The sequence below is a fragment of the Silene latifolia genome, chromosome 1 (assembly GCF_048544455.1).
Source record: "Silene latifolia isolate original U9 population chromosome 1, ASM4854445v1, whole genome shotgun sequence".
NCBI classification, from domain to species: Eukaryota; Viridiplantae; Streptophyta; class Magnoliopsida; order Caryophyllales; family Caryophyllaceae; genus Silene; species Silene latifolia.
Genome location: NC_133526.1, coordinates 78,105,262 through 78,121,233, shown reverse-complemented (window position 1 = coordinate 78,121,233; position 15,972 = coordinate 78,105,262). Strand labels below are relative to the sequence as shown.

At 46.4% G+C, this 15,972-nt stretch overlaps 1 protein-coding gene across 1 annotated transcript; it reads right to left on the bottom strand.

The window, feature by feature from the left end:
• Positions 1 to 947: 947 nt before the first annotated feature.
• On the bottom strand, positions 948 to 15,972 carry LOC141649148 (protein FAR1-RELATED SEQUENCE 5-like). Its single transcript, XM_074457847.1, has 3 exons — positions 15,823 to 15,972; positions 1,406 to 1,870; positions 948 to 1,310 (listed from the first exon to the last, which is right to left on the bottom strand). The coding sequence occupies exons 1-3, from the start codon at positions 15,970 to 15,972 to the stop codon at positions 948 to 950; spliced, it is 978 nt and encodes a 325-aa protein (XP_074313948.1).

Genomic DNA, 15,972 nt, shown 5'->3' with positions numbered 1-15,972 from the left:
AAGTGTAAATGTTAAGTTATTAGAAGTGTAAATGCAAACTAATAGGAAGTGTAAATGTAAACTAATAGGAAGTGTAAATGTTAAGTTATTAGAAGTGTAAATGTTAAGTTATAGGAATTTAAATGAGATAAAAACAGAAAGTGTAAATGTCATAGGAAGTGTAAACTACCTGGACTGTACACAACTTCAAAATTCTTCTTTCTGGTTGAATCTTTTGAGAGTTACCTCTAGCTCGCCTCTCTCGGTGAAACCTCTTGTTCTACATGTATCAATTGAGAAGATGGCTTCTTGTTTGAATTTGTGGAAAGCTGAATAGGTGTACACCTTTGCAGCATGAATCTCTAATGCCGGATGTGTTGACGTTGCTATGGACGAGTGCTTATCCATGTTGTCAAGCTGCTTCTGTGTATGTCTTTGTTGGTCCATAGCGCTCTCAAAGCGCATCCAAAACTCAACCAACGTTCCTGACTTGTGCTCAAACCTCTTGAAAAACCTATTTTCGCTCTCTGATCTTTGAGTTGTCCTCATAATCGACGCCATCCTCAAGTCTCTGCAATGCGCCATCACCCACTGTCCCCTTATAGCATATGTATCTGCAAACTAATCATTTACGCCAACACCATGATCTTGAATTATTTGCTCCCAGATACCATCAAATTCTGCTGCCTCAAGCTCATCGTCCCATATAAGGTCATTAATTTTACATATGAACTCATTATAATCGCTTCTCGAGACGCCAAACTTACTTGGCATTTTGTTCATTATATGCCACATATAGAACCGATGGTTGCTTGTCTTGAAAATAAGAGGGACAGATTTGATAATACCTGGGTCCTGATCTGTAATTATGTACTCGGGTTCCTTACCCCCCATTGTTTGTAAAAACCGGCTGAAAACCCAATTAAACGACTCATAATCTTCCCTTGCAACAAGAGCCCCACGTAACGTCACGGATCGTTTATGGTGGTCAACACCGTGAATGGTGTGAATACCATAGAATACTTATTGGTGGAGTAAGTTGGGTCGAATGACACCGCATCACCAAAAATTTTGTAATTATCTCGGGCGGTACCGTCCGCCCATATGGCCCTACGTAGGCTGCCATCATCGTCAAGGTCATAGTCAAAGTAGAAACCTGTTCTTGTTTCAGTCATTTCCTTGAAATGGTCAACAAACAACTGACCATCCCGTTCGTGAATGAAACATTTAAGATCCCTATGGAAGTTCTTAAAATCATTTAAGCTTGCTCCAATGTTTTCGTATCCATTCACTTGTTCTTTGCAAATTCTGTATGTTTTTGTTGCTCCTATCTTGTTTGCCAATCAATCATTAATGAATACGTCATATAAATATAACATGAATGGAATTATTTATTTAGTATAGAGAGTGATTATGTATTACAAACCCTTGAGTTTGAAACGATTATCATCTTGTGATAATCTGTTATGTTACGCGATAATTTCTGGAACTCTCTGTCCTTAAGTGAGATAAGCTCGTGATTGTGACCCTCGTGGAACCGGTCAATTAATAAAAGACCATTCTTCATATATAGTCGTATCCTCGCTTTATACCCCACTCTAGTGACCCTGAATATCCTCTGTGACTTCTCCCCATCCGGTCCGTCATCCTGATCTTTTCTGGGCGTCTTGTGAGCGAAACCTTCTCGATTGCAGACGGCGAGCTTTGACTTGATCTCACCGCCACGCCATTTTTTTGTTGTGTACCTACGTACATCAAACCCACAAGCAATGGCGTATATCTTATAAAAAGTCACCGCATCCTCAACCCCCCCAAACTCCTGGCCGATGTACGGTGTAAACCTCTTCTCCACCTCCCTACACAGCTCCTGCCTGTCAGGTTGAACCCCATTCTATTTTACCAAGTCTGTAAATGTGCACAGAGTGTAAGTGTAAATGTAAATGTCCTCAGATATGAAGTGTAAATGTGCTGTTCTGAAAGTGTAAATGTCATCAAAAGTGTAAATGTCAAAACTATAGTAAAAGTAAACATCCAAAAGTGTAAGTGTAAATGTCAGTAGAAACGGAGTGTAAATGTGATATTCTGAAAGTGTAAATGTCAGCAAAAGTGTAAATGTCAGCAGAAATACAGTGTACATGTGATGCTTTATAAGTGTTGATGGGGCATATTCTGCACCCGCTGACCGAGTCAACATATTGAGCAAGGTCAAAGCCAAAAGACAGCAAGTCAACGTATTAGATTAAATTTAACCGACTAGCAGCGCGACACTTTGTCGGCTGTCACTTGGGTCTCGGCTAGGCAACTAGCCAGCCGGGAGGCATATCCGCGTACTCACATCCAGTCCCCTCGGCATGGAGTCAACCAGGCCAGCCGGCCTGCCATGGGTCCCTCGGCCGAGGGTAGAACAGTCTTTCCACCTGCTCTGCCACTTGGCCACTTGGCCACTACGTGACAAAAGGTGAAAGTCTATAAATACTCCTCAATCCTCATTGAGAAAACGATCCACAATTCATCCGAAAAACTACCTCACAATACACTAATAATCTGGTATAAACTCCCTTATCTCTCTACAATATACTTTGCCAAGTAACACACAACTTAATCTCTTTAAGTTTACTGACTTGAGCGTCGGAGTGAGTACGCTTGGTACCAAGCCGAGCCCTCAGTTTGTTCATCTTTACAGAAGAGAGCGAAAGGAAGAGTCAAGCAAAGACATCATTCAACAAACTTACGTGGTCACAACTCTGCTCCGGAATTACACCCGGAATAATTGGCACCGTCTGTGGGAACCATACTAAAAGCTGGTCACCTACCTTACAAAAAAAAAACAACCAAAAAAACCATTCAAAGAGCTAAGATGTCAAAACAGCCAGAACTTGTGAGCGTAGAAACTGAATTCTACCAGGATGAGACGTTCCCTAATTCTGAGATCGGGCAGTCCCCCACCGGCCGAGTCATTGAGCCGGTGAAGTACGGGATGCCAAGAGAGGCAGAAACACCGCTGCCCACCGGCCAAGTCACTGTCATGGGACATGTGATCGATGCAGCCAAATTGAAGCTATTCCTGGACCTGATGGGTGGTACGCCGGTTACCCCTGTCACGGCGACAGGGGCGGGAGCACCTCCACAGGTGACCAGGGCCCATAAAGTGACTCCGAACAACTTGACCGGAGTAATACAAGGAGCTGGGCATGCAAGGACGTCGGCGGTGCCCGTGGTGCCAGTGGCAGACCAAAGTCCTTCCCCCACTCGCGGGAGGACAGCGTCGCCGCGGCAACAACGAGGCCACCCCCGAAGAAATGAAGAAAGAAGTCCGACTCTCCAAAGTCGGACAACAAGAAGCCCTTCCCGCCATGGGGAGAGAAGCCGGACTAAGGTTGCGAGGAGCCGATCGCCGCGTGTCATTAGACACGTGGTCAGACAGCCCCTCAGTGCCTATGTCCTCGAAGTCCCTGTGCTGACTAAACTGAAGTTGCCGCCCATATCATACAAAGGGGATAGCGACCCGACCGACCATGCCGAGGCTTTCGAGTCGTACATGTCGGTATGGGAGCAACCCGATGAGGTGTGGTGCCGAGTCTTCCCAACGACCCTCCATGGCATGGCTCAGAGTTGGTACAAGGGGCTACCTAATGGCTCGATGTACTGTTATGCCGACCTAAGGGACAATTTCATAGCCCAGTATGCTTGCAACAAGCGAAGGGTCGTGGAAACATCAGATCTCCTGACTATCCGACAGGGGGAGGACGAGTCCCTCCGGAGCTATGTCAAGAGATTCGATGCTAAGGTTCAGCAGATCCGAGAGCTGAACACTGAACTGGCGGACTTCGCGCTGATGAAAGGCCTCCCGAAAGGCGAGTTCAAAAACGAGCTCATCAAGTGCGAAGACCTCAACCTAGACTCCGCCAGAAAGATGGCCGACCGAGCCATCAAGGTTGAAGACTATCACAAGACCTGGGTAGGCCACAGCGAAGCTGGGCACCCAGAGAGGAGGAGCCGCCGGGACAACGTAGACGAAGGACGCCGTGACATTAATAGGTCACGACCTGAAAGATTTAATAGGAAACAGAACTCGGCGGCGCCGGGGGGAGTTCGGGACAATACACCCAGAAGCGGTACAGCGGTCTCACCCCCCTGGTCAAATCACCGGCCGAGGTCTTTGCCCTAAGCAAGAACGAAGGGCAGAAATGGACAAGGCCCCCCAAGGTGAGGGGGGACGGTGACACTAGCCAGTTCTGCGACTACCACGGCCAAACCGGACATAAGACCGACAACTGTCGGCATTTGAGGAACGCCATCGAGGAGCTAATCCGAAAGGGGGCCCTCAGCAAGTATGTAGCTGGAGGCCCGGAAACAAGCTCCGACGGGGCGAACAGAAAATCAAGTATTCCAGAGGATGGGAGTGATCCAGGTTGTCATCGGAGGAAACGAGAACGTTGGGTCAGCTAATGGGCACAAACGGCACCTGAATGAGCTATACCAAGCCATCAACTTTGTGCCCAAAACAGCGACCCCCGCTTCCACCGTCCCCGATATAACCATCGGAAAGAAGGACTACGAAGGAGTCATCGCCCCGCACAGCGACCCGCTCGTAGTCCACCTAGACATAGCCAACCACTTGGTGAAGAGGTGCCTGGTTGACACAGGCGCCTACATGAACATCATGTTCAGGGAGTGCTTTCTCAATCTCGGTCTGAAGATTGAAGACCTGAGCCCCTGCACCAACCCGTTGTACAGCTTCTCCGGGGCCGGCCTGGTACCCCTGGGGTCAATCAGACTGTCGGTGATGTTCGGCCAAGCGGACGCGGCTAAAAATGTTTTTTCTGAGTTCGTGGTTATTGATGGTTCGTCCGCCTACAATGTCCTCATAGGCTGGGTTACTTTGAGCGAGGCCGATGCAGTGATGTCCATCCGGGCCTTGACATTGATGTATGTCTCGGACCGGGGGGAGGCACAAAAGCTCGTCTCAAAGGACGAGAGAGATGAAATTGTCAATGTCCAAGTATCTGCCAGGGGGTGCAACATGCAGTCCCTCAAAGTGGCGAAAAAATCAGAGAAAGGGAAGAGCCCATCCCTACAGCAGGAGGGTGATCCGATGCACACCAACGTCGGCATGGTCAAAGGAGCCGAGACCGAGGAAGTGGAAATTGACCCAGGGCGCACCGTAACTATCGGTGCCGACCTGGAGCCAAAATTCAGAGCCGATCTCCTAGACCTGCTGAGGAAGAACAAAGATGTCTTCGCATACTCAGCAGCCGAGATGCCAGGCGTGAGCCGGGAGGTGATCGTTCACAAGCTGAACGTACTCTCCACCGCTCGCCCTGTCAAGCAGAAGATGAGGAACTCCTCCGCCGAGAAGGATGAGGCCATCAAAGCCGAAGTAGATAAACTATTAGAGGCGGGCTTTATCATGCCTTTTACTTACCCTGAGTGGTTAACAAATGTTGTAATGGTGAGGAAGTCATCAGGGCCGTGGAGGATGTGTGTTGATTTTACCAATCTTAATAAAGCGTGCCCTAAATATTGCTATCCCTTGCCTCGAATAGATAGTTTAATTGACGCCACGGCAGGCTACACTATCTTGAGCACGCTAGACGCCTTCTCGGGTACCATCGGTATTCATGGCCGAAGAAGACATGCCTAAGTGCGCATTCATCACCATACACGGCACATACATGTATAAAATGATGCCGTTCGGTTTGAAAAACGCTGGCGCAACTTACACTAGGCTGGTGGACAAAGTGTTTCAAGATCAAAAAGGGCGAAACATCGAGGCTTACGTCGACGATGCTATTGTAAAAAGCAAGTCTGACAGCGAGCACTTGGCCGACTTGAGCGAGACATTTTGTTCACTAAGGAAATATAGAATGAAGCTTAACCCAAAGAAATGCAACTTCGGTGTCCGGGCCGGTAAGTTCCTCGGCGTACTTGTCAGTGCCAGGGGAATTGATGCCAATCCGGAGAAAGTCCAAGCAATACTGGACCTACCGGAGCTGAGGAATCGAAAAGAGGTTATGACGCTGACCGGGAGGATGGCGGCTCTCGCCCGCTTCATCTCTCGGTCGGCCGACAAGAGCACACCGTTCTTTAAAGTGCTGAAAGGGAATAAAAACTTCAGCTGGGGGGAGGAACAGAGCACGGCTTTCAAACAACTGAAAGCCCACCTTCTAAAACTCCCGACCCTGTCCAGGCCGACGCTGGGGGAGACGCTATATCTATATTTAGCAGTTACCTCGGCCACGGTCAGTGTCGTGATCGTCAGGGAAGAAGATAAGCAGCAGCACCCAATTTACTTTATCAGCCATACACTGCTGGCTGCCGAAAGAAACTACCCACTGATCGAAAAAGCGGCCTTCGCCGTCGTCGTTGCCGCAAGGAAACTGAAACCTTACTTCGACGCACATCTCGTGACGGTATTAACCGACCAACCATTGGAGAAAGCATTGGAAAAATTCGAAAAATCCGGCAGACTTATCAAATGGGCAGTGGAGCTATCCGGCTTCGGCATTCAGTACAAGTCGAGGCCTTCGATAAAAAGGCGCACTTTGAGACTTCTGGCCGAGTGCACATATCAAGAAGAATCAAATCCCGGTGTGTGGGAAGTATACACCGACGGGTCCTCCACGGCAAACAGCTCAGGAGCCGGCATCCTTATCACTAGCCCTAACGGGGACGAGTTTGAGTACGCCTTGAAGTTTACCTTCTCGGCCTCAAATAAAGAATCCGAATATGAGGCGGTGATAACTGGAGTCGAGTTAGCTAGAGCTGCCGAGGCGGAGCATGTTGTGGTGAAAACAAATTCACTCTTAGTCACTAATCAAATCAGAGGAGAGTATGAGGCTCGAGACGATGGGATGATAAGGTACCTGGAGAGGGTAAAAGCTGACACCTCAAAATTGAAATCTTTCCAGATACAGTGCATCCCCAGGTCTGATAACAACCGGGCCGACGCTCTCTCAAGACTTGCCAGTTCAAGCATCAAGAATGTCAGTCGAACCGTACTGGTGGATATCAGGAATGCTAAAAGCATCACTGAGACCGTCGGCATGGTGGGCGACATCGAAGCCGAGACGACGTGGATGACTCCGATAATGAAATATAAACTTACAAAAGAGTTACCGGAGGACCGCAGTCTCTCTCAGAAGATAAGAAGGATCGCCGCAAGGTACTTGGTGTTCGAAGAAGAATTATACAGAAGGTCGGTAATAAGACCACTCTTGAAGTGTGTCGGCCCAGCCGACGCGGAGCTCATACTGACAGAAATTCACGAAGGCATCTGCGGACATCACATGGGGGCGAGAACGTTAGCCCACAAAGCTCTCCGAGCCGGCTACTTCTGGCCGACCATGCTGAAAGATTCCAGAACTAAGACCAAGATGTGCAAGAATTGTCAGATGCATGCTCCGGTGATACATGCACCTTCCCGAGACTTGCAACCAGTACTTAGCCCCCTACCATTTGCACAGTGGGGGATGGATTTACTAGGGCCATTTCCGACGGCCTCCGGAGGAAGAAAGTACCTAATTGTCGCCGTTGACTACTTCACCAAATGGGTCGAGGCTGTCGCGGTACCTGCCAAGACCACGGCGGTCGTAAGAAAAGTGATTTGGGAGAACGTCATAACTCGTTTTGGGCTACCCCAAGTCATGGTATTTGACCACGGCCGAGAGTTTTGGAGTGACATGGTGATGAATTGGCTGGAAGAGCTCGGTATCAAATTCGCATACTCCTCCGTTTGCCACCCTCAGAGCAACGGGCAGGCGGAGGCAGCCAATAAAACAATACTGAACGGGCTAAGAAATAAGGTTGAAGATCTAAAGGGAAGATGGGCTGATGAACTACCCGGCGTCCTGTGGTCACTTCGAACCACGGAGAAAGAAGCAACGGGGTACGGTCCATTCCACCTAGTCTATGGGTCTGAGGCTGTCCTGCCAATTGAAGCAGCGGTGCCGACATTCAGAACGCAAACTTTTGACCCAGTCGAAAATGAGGAAGGCCTAAGAGCCTCCCTAGACTTGGTCGAAGAAAGTCGAGACACGGCACGGCTCAACTTGGCAGTTTATCAAAACCGAATAAGAAGAGCATACAACCGTAGGGTCCACAAAAGGGACTTAAGAGTAGGAGATCTAGTCCTAAGAAAGTCGGCCGCCACAAACAAAGGAAACATCCATGGTAAAATGACGGCCAACTGGGAAGGACCCTACAAGGTGGTTGAAGAAATGAGGCCGGGGACATACCGGCTGACAGACATGGAGGGTGTTCCTTTAATGAGCCACTGGAACACGGACAACTTAAGGAAATATTTTGTATAGCGGCGGAGGTGTCCGAGACCGTTGTGGACACCCCAGCGCGTGATTATACCTTATGAAGAATGATCCAAATTTTCCATCAAGATGCTTGTCCCCTCCGCAGTCGTACCAAGGTAGACGCCACGGCCAAAGCCGGCGATCACACCGCAATGGCGGTGATACTCGCGAAAGCGACCAACATGCTTAGTAGACGCCAACCGGCGGTCACTACCAATGCGATTGATACTCGCGAAAGCGACCAACATGCTTAGGAACGTATAAGTACGGTTGAGAAACGCAAACTGATCGCCTCGGCCAATCCGGAGTGGCGAGAGGAAGCGATCAATATGTCTACAGATCTGAACGCTGTCGAGCCGTAACCTCGATTGCCCCGGCCAAAGCCGGGAGTGACGGGGACACAACGACCGATACGCTAACATGTTCACAACGGCGGTTGGGAAGCGCAAATCTGACCGCCTCGGCTAAGACCGGGAGTGGAGGAGGAAGCGACCGACATGCCAACATGTTTAAAAACGTTTAAGTACAATTGAGATGCGCCTTCTAACTGCCTCGGCCAAGCCGAAAGTAAAAACGAAAAAGCACTCAATATGTTGAAACGTAAGAAGACAACTGAATGAAGGCAAAATAAACAAACTTTATTGAAAAATGTTTACAGGTGAGGCAAAACAAAGTCGACGGCCGTCCCCATAGGGATAGCCTAAACACAACCTACCAAAGTTTAACAAAAACAAAAGGTACAACAAAAGGTTACAGACATAAGACTTGAAGCGCCAAAAGGATGGCAGGGAGGAAAGGCTCAATAGTTGGCCCCGACAGTGAAGCCGTCTCGAAGGGTCGGGTGAATCCGGTGACGACCGCCCGTCTCCCTATGCTTGTTTCTGCTCGCCACCGGCAGCAGCAGAGCGGCATCACCATCGGTGGGCGGCCCGGAGAGGAGAGCTTGGCGGCTTCACTTGCCTTGGCCCTCTCAGCCTCCTCTCTGGCCTCCTTCACCTTAGCATCCCGGGCCGCCTTCTCCGCAGCCTCCTCAGCGGCCTTCGCCGCCTTTGCCTTCTCCGCAGCCTTTGCCTCCGCAGCAACCTCCTTCTCATCAAGAAGCCGGTCAAAATCTTGCCACGGGAAGGAGCTTTCAGGAAGGAGCTCTTTAATTACATCCCTGGTAGCATCTTCGGCCTGGTCCCGGTACTGGGCACACATGTCAGGGATGATGACGTTTTTCAGCGTCTCAATGTCCTTCTCCCTGGGCAAGGATAGCCTTTGTGTTCTTGTGCTCCTTCGCCTCGGCCGAATGCAGAGCCTTCCATCTCTCTCCTCGCTCAACCACGGCCTTATAGCCGCCCTCAAATTTGTCTTTCTCCTCCGGCGGCTTAGCGGCGTCAGCCTCCAGCCTCAACCTTGCCTCTCTCGGCTAGGACCGCCTTTTCAGCGTCCTCCCTAAGCTTTCGCTCAGCGAGGAGGTCTTTCATGGCGGCCTGGGAGTCCTCCCTCGACCTCTCGGCCTCCTTCTTAGCAGCGGCAAGATCGAGTCTAAGCCGTTCAAGCACAGGGGCAGCTCGAGCCATGACCGTTTCTTGCTCCATAATATGAGCACCGGCTAGTTCAGTCCACTTCGCCAGCCTCTTGGACAACCTTGCGCCCTCCGCCACAAGCTGAGCGGGGGAAACCTTCTGGGATGAGGAGTCCGCGGTGCCATTTCTATCGCCCGTCTGCACAGGCTGCTTCTCCAATTGCCGTTCAGTGCAAACGACAGCCGGCGACGGCTGATCTACAAAAAATCCAGACAAAGCATCCATGTCAACATTCATTGACATGTCAGAGAGCCTGTCATCAGGAATGCCCAATGAACCTGCTAAATCCGAGCCATGGGTAAGATCCGTCGCCGATCCTGGCCTTCTTGGGCGGAGGGCCTACTGGTCCCTTTCCTTTCCGGCCTCGAATAAGCAGAAATTGACCTCTTTTCTCTTATTTAAAGGAGGAGGACCCTCCACAACGGTGACCTCCTCTTCAACGTCGACGACCACCTGCTCCTTTTGGACTATGGGGATTACAGATTGATCTGGAGTTGATGTCGTTGCCGCCGTAGACGTTGTCTTTGGTCTCCGGCGCGGCACGTTACCAGCAATCTGCGCTTGAGCCGCCGCCACATCCAATGCCTTCAATCTCTTTGCTCCATAAGTTCGTGAGGGGCGGTCTGCGATCACGTGGCGCGGCCTTAGGATGCGGCTCAACAACTCTCCCGTTCTTGTCAAGTCCCAACCTCACGGAGGACGGAGACAGCGCGATTCCGGCCAAATCGGTCCGCAAAAGAAACGAAGCAGGAGTTAAGCAAAAGAAATAAACCAAGGTTCAAATACAGAAACATAAAAAGCAAAGATGGGCCTCATACCGACCCGACTCACCCTGGCTGAGGGCCGATATGAGGCCGACGTGGCAGAGCAGCTCATCCTGAAGAACGATCTGCGTCGGGGGCATCCATCCCTTCGGCGTGCCATCCTTCTCAGCCTCAAACAGCCTCATTGCCCGCGTTTCGTCCTCATTAAGATAGACCTTCAAGGCGTCCATCTTAAGCTTATTCCGGGAGACATATTTGTCATGCTCCCCTTGATTCTCACACCGCAAATTGACGCGGCTCTGAAAGGACCGGGGCAGCGGATAGTCCTCCGGAACCTCGACGTATACCCACCGCCCCTTCCAGTCCTTGCAAGACGTCAGCTTGAAACGGTAACATAACCCGCCTCGGTCAGTATCTTTGTACCACCCCTGTGCCACACAGGGTAGCTCGCCGAAGATGGTGGAGTCGGCGGAAGAGGTTCACCGTTGGGGCCTCCCCTTTAAAAAGACATAACCATACAAAGCCAATAATAGTCCTAATGGCCAACGGATGCAGTTGAGCCACGGCGACATTCATGGCTTTAATTATGGCTACGACGTGTTCATTAAGAGGAAATCGGAGCCCATACTCCAGATGTCTGATGTACACGTCGATACAGCCATCAGGAGGGCAACAGACCGCCTGACCATCCTCAGGGATAACAATTTTATACCCCCTGCCGAAGGAGTAATGGTCTTCAAAAAGATCAGGACCGGAACAACTAGCGAACTTATTCGTCCAACTAGCGAACTTATTCCTCTTTACGACAGAAGGAGTCGCCTCATCATCATCATCATCCTCAAAACCCTCCAAAAATTGGGGATCAATTTCAGGATAAGGCGACTTGGGACCCCCAAACCCTATCGGGGTGACAACCAGTGGCTCCTGTTCATCAGGATGCGACGGTTCGCCCCCCGTCGCAGAGGTACTGGGTTGAGCATCCGCAGAAGACATAGTGACAACAAAAACTTAACAATTAAAAGTTGGAAAAATTTGTTTGTTTACCTTGGAAAAAGTGTTACGCCGAGTAACGCTTTGAAGACTAGAGAGAAATTTCTTCGAAAAAACTAAGAGAGAGGAAATTTTTTGAGAAAATGAAGTTTGATGGCCAAAAAACGGGGCACACTGCTCTATTTATAGAGCAAAGCCCATGAAGCGGACCAATCAAGGCAAAGCCCATGAAACGTCCACCAATCAATGCCACGCCACGTGTCAAGCATGCAGCCACGGAATGTCAATCGACATACAGTTACAAATCTTCTTCGACATGCTCCTTGGTATCTACTCGCCACCGGCCAGCTAATCAACCAAGCTTGGCAGCACCGACCGGGGGCAATCAAAAGCACACGACACTCTCAACCTTGGTCTCGACCAGCGCCATTTTCTTTTCCACATCGGATGTCCATTACACATCCATGTGGAGGGGGGATACGGTACGGCCTGAACAGAACCAAGCCGAGGAAGAAGAAGCCGGGGAAGAAGTTCAACTTGCGCAAAATACGCTCAACACTCATCGAAGGTCCATACCATGGCATAGACTACGCTGGGGGCAAATTGATGGGGCATATTCTGCACCCGCTGACCGAGTCAACATATTGAGCAAGGTCAAAGCCAAAAGACAGCAAGTCAACGTATTAGACGACCCTAAGCAACGCGCGACTGTCGTCGGCCTGTCACTTGGGTCTCGGCTAGGCAACTAGCCAGCCGGGAGGCATATCCGCGTACTCACATCCAGTCCCCTCGGCATGGAGTCAACCAGGCCAGCCGGCCTGCCATGGGTCCCTCGGCCGAGGGTAGAACAGTCTTTCCACCTGCTCTGCCACTTGGCCACTACGTGACAAAAGGTGAAAGTCTATAAATACTCCTCAATCCTCATTGAGAAAACGATCCACAATTCATCCGAAAAACTATCTCACAATACACTAATAATCTGGTATAAACTCCCTTATCTCTCTACAATATACTTTGCCAAGTAACACACAACTTAGGGGTCGTTTGGTTGCATGTAGGAAGTTGCATTGTCTAGGAAGTGATAAATCACATGATTTTAGAATTCATGTGAATTAGGAAAAGTTGTTTGGTTGCATAAAGGAAATGCAATTCATGTAGGCATTCTCACTTACCTAGGGGGGCCTAGGTAAGCAACTTCCTCCATTATGGAGGAATTAGAGTTCCAAGGTAATTCTATTTCATGTGAATTGGGGTAACCAAACAAGTTACCCATTTTGCAATTCACATGAATTGAAATTCCTGTGTTATTTAATGGTTAACCAAACAACCCCTTAATCTCTTTAAGTTTACTGACTTGAGCGTCGGAGTGAGTACGCTCGGTACCAAGCCGAGCCCTCAGTTTGTTCATCTTTACAGGAGAGAGCGAAAGGAAGAGTCAAGCAAAGACATCATTCAACAAGCTTACGTGGTCACAACTCTGCTCCGGAATTACACCCGGAACAAGTGTATATGTCAACAAAAGTGTAAATGTTTTCAGAATGCTAACTCAAATTAAAACTATAATATTAACAATTAAAAGGTGACTATAACAATTAAAAAGTGTAAATGTAAAACTATAGCAAAAAGAGTAAATGTCAACAAAAGTGTAAATGTTGTCAGAATGCTAACTCACATAAAAAATATAACAATAAAAATGCAAAGGTGACTAACAATAAAAAATTGTAAATTTTAAAGTACAGCAAAAGTGTAAACGTGAGCAGTAATGCAGTGTAAATGTGAGTCTTTAAAAGTGTAAATGTCAACAAAAGTGTAAAGACAACAAAAGTGTGTTGACATCCAAATGTATAGCAGAAAGGAAGTGTAAATGTGATTGTCTGAAAGTGTAAATGTCAACAAAAGTGTAAAAGTACACCAAAAGTGTAAATGTGAGCAGGAATGCAGTGTAAATGTGATGCTTTAAAAGTGTAAATGTCAATAAAAGTGTAAATGTTGTCAGAATGCTAACTCACATAAAAAATATAACAATAAAAATGCAAAGGTGACTATAACAATAAAAAAAGTGTAAATGTCAACAAAAGTGTAAAGACAACAAAAGTGTGTTGACATCCAAATGTGTAGCAGAAAGGAAGTGTAAATGTGATTGTCTGAAAGTGTAAATGTCAACAAAAGTGTAAAAGTACACCAAAAGTGTAAATATGAGCAGGAATGCAGTGTAAATGTGATGCTTTAAAAGTGTAAATGTCAACAAAAGTGTAAATGTTGTCAGAATGCTAACTCACATAAAAAATATAACAATAAAAATGCAAAGGTGACTATAACAATAAAAAAGTGTAAATTTAAAAGTACAGGAAAAGTGTAAACGTGAGCAGTAATGCAGTGTAAATGTGAGGCTTTAAAAGTGTAAATGTCAACAAAAGTGTAAATTTTGTCAGAATGCTAACTCACATAAAAAATATAACAATAAAAAGTGTAAATGTAAAACTATAGGAAAAATGTTCATGTAAATTTTGTCAGAATGCGTTCATGCTAATCCAAACTAAAATTAATGAAAACCCAGCATGAAGATTTAATTCTAACAATCTTCATTCCAAACCCAGTAACAAATAATCAAAACAAGAATGAACAAATTCGATGACATGCAAAACTGTAATGATTACCTTCATCCTTCCTATTCAACTGAAAAATATGAAAACGTTACTGAAAAGAATGAATAAAATGAAGAAATACCATTGATGCCATCTATTATTTGCATGTTTACGCTGATTTGGAGGATTTAGAGAGAACTTTAGCTTCGTTTTGAGATGAAAGCACCCGGTTTTAGAGAGAAGAAAGAAAGAAAAAGGTTGGAATTAAGTGTGTTCAGGAAGGAAGAATGTGGGAAGTGGAAACATAGTACAAAGGATATATGGTTTTGTCCGCAGGAAATGATCATTGGTAAGGACAATTTGCAGGAATTGTTGTCCTCTTTCATAGCCAAGCTTTTCCTTTTTTTTTTTGGCCTACATTTTGTAAAAAAATCTCCACCATAGATGTTGTCCATCTAAGGGTCCTTATAAGGACTTAAGGACTCAAATGAGGTAAGGGACTCATTAGATCTTACCTCTATATATATATGTATATATGTATATATGTATATATATATATATGGAAGAAGGATCAAGTGAGTCCACCTTAAGTCATTAAGTCCATAAGTCCCATTTAGAGCCCTTAGATTTTGAGGATGAATGGCTAAGATTACACCAAAAAGTAACTTATAACATTATAATAATGTGTAGACTAATTACCTCTCTCCTTAGGCTATTAGACTTACTGTTCATTATGCATGTATGTTCCTCATCAGTCACTTGCACGTTATTCAACTTCCCTCCAATATCTCATACAACCTCCTCATAATTTCAAAAAACCGTCCTTCCTTATTCCTGTCTTTCATCTCACATTTCTTCATTTCTTTTCTATTCATTACTGTTCCATCTCTCTTGCTTACCAAATACAACAAATCCATTTCTTTTCTATATTTTATCGCATTCAAACCCTTGTAGTTCGTATCTTTGTTTCTTTACCTCAGTTTGAAGGTAATTCATTGATCATCCTTTATTCTTTTCTTTGTTTAAATTTTTTAAATTTGCAAATTATGCTTGAGTCGTAATTGTTGTATTGCGTGTTTCAATTTTATTGTGTGTTTCAATTTATGTGATTTTATTGTGTGTTTGAATATTTAATTAAATTCATAGTGTAAATCTGAATTGATGGGTAGTGTCAATGTATTTGTTAGGGTTTTAATCGAGTCTGTTTTTGGGGATTGTAAATGTGATGTAATTGGGACTGTGAATGTGAGGACAGCCCAAGTGTAAATGTGAACCAAAAAAAGTGTAAATGTGAACAAATAGAAAGTGTAAATGTAAGGATAGGAGAAGTGTAAATGTTAGTGTAAATGTGAACAAATAGAAAGTGTAAATGTGAGGATAGGAGAAGTGTAAATGTTATCAAATAAAGTGTAAATCTGACTCAATTAGAAGTGTAAATGTGAAGATATTCAAAGTGTAAATGTGAGGATAGAGTAAGTGTAAACGTGAACACTAAAACTGTAAATCTTACTAAAATGGAACTGTAGATGTGAAGATAATGGAAGTGTAAATGTGAGTTCAGGAGAAGTGTAAATGTGAACAAATAAAGGATTGGATTTGGGGGGCTTCCGTTAAGTGTCGCCCCAACCGGCTTCACAAGCTTATTGGTAAGCTGAACATTGCCCAACGAGCCGCTGTACAGAGGATTGGATTTGGGGGGCTGCTTCATCTTAAACTCAGAACTTTCCCACTTTGACATGTTCCTGAATTTCTTGAGGCTTTCAGCGATGGTTCTCAT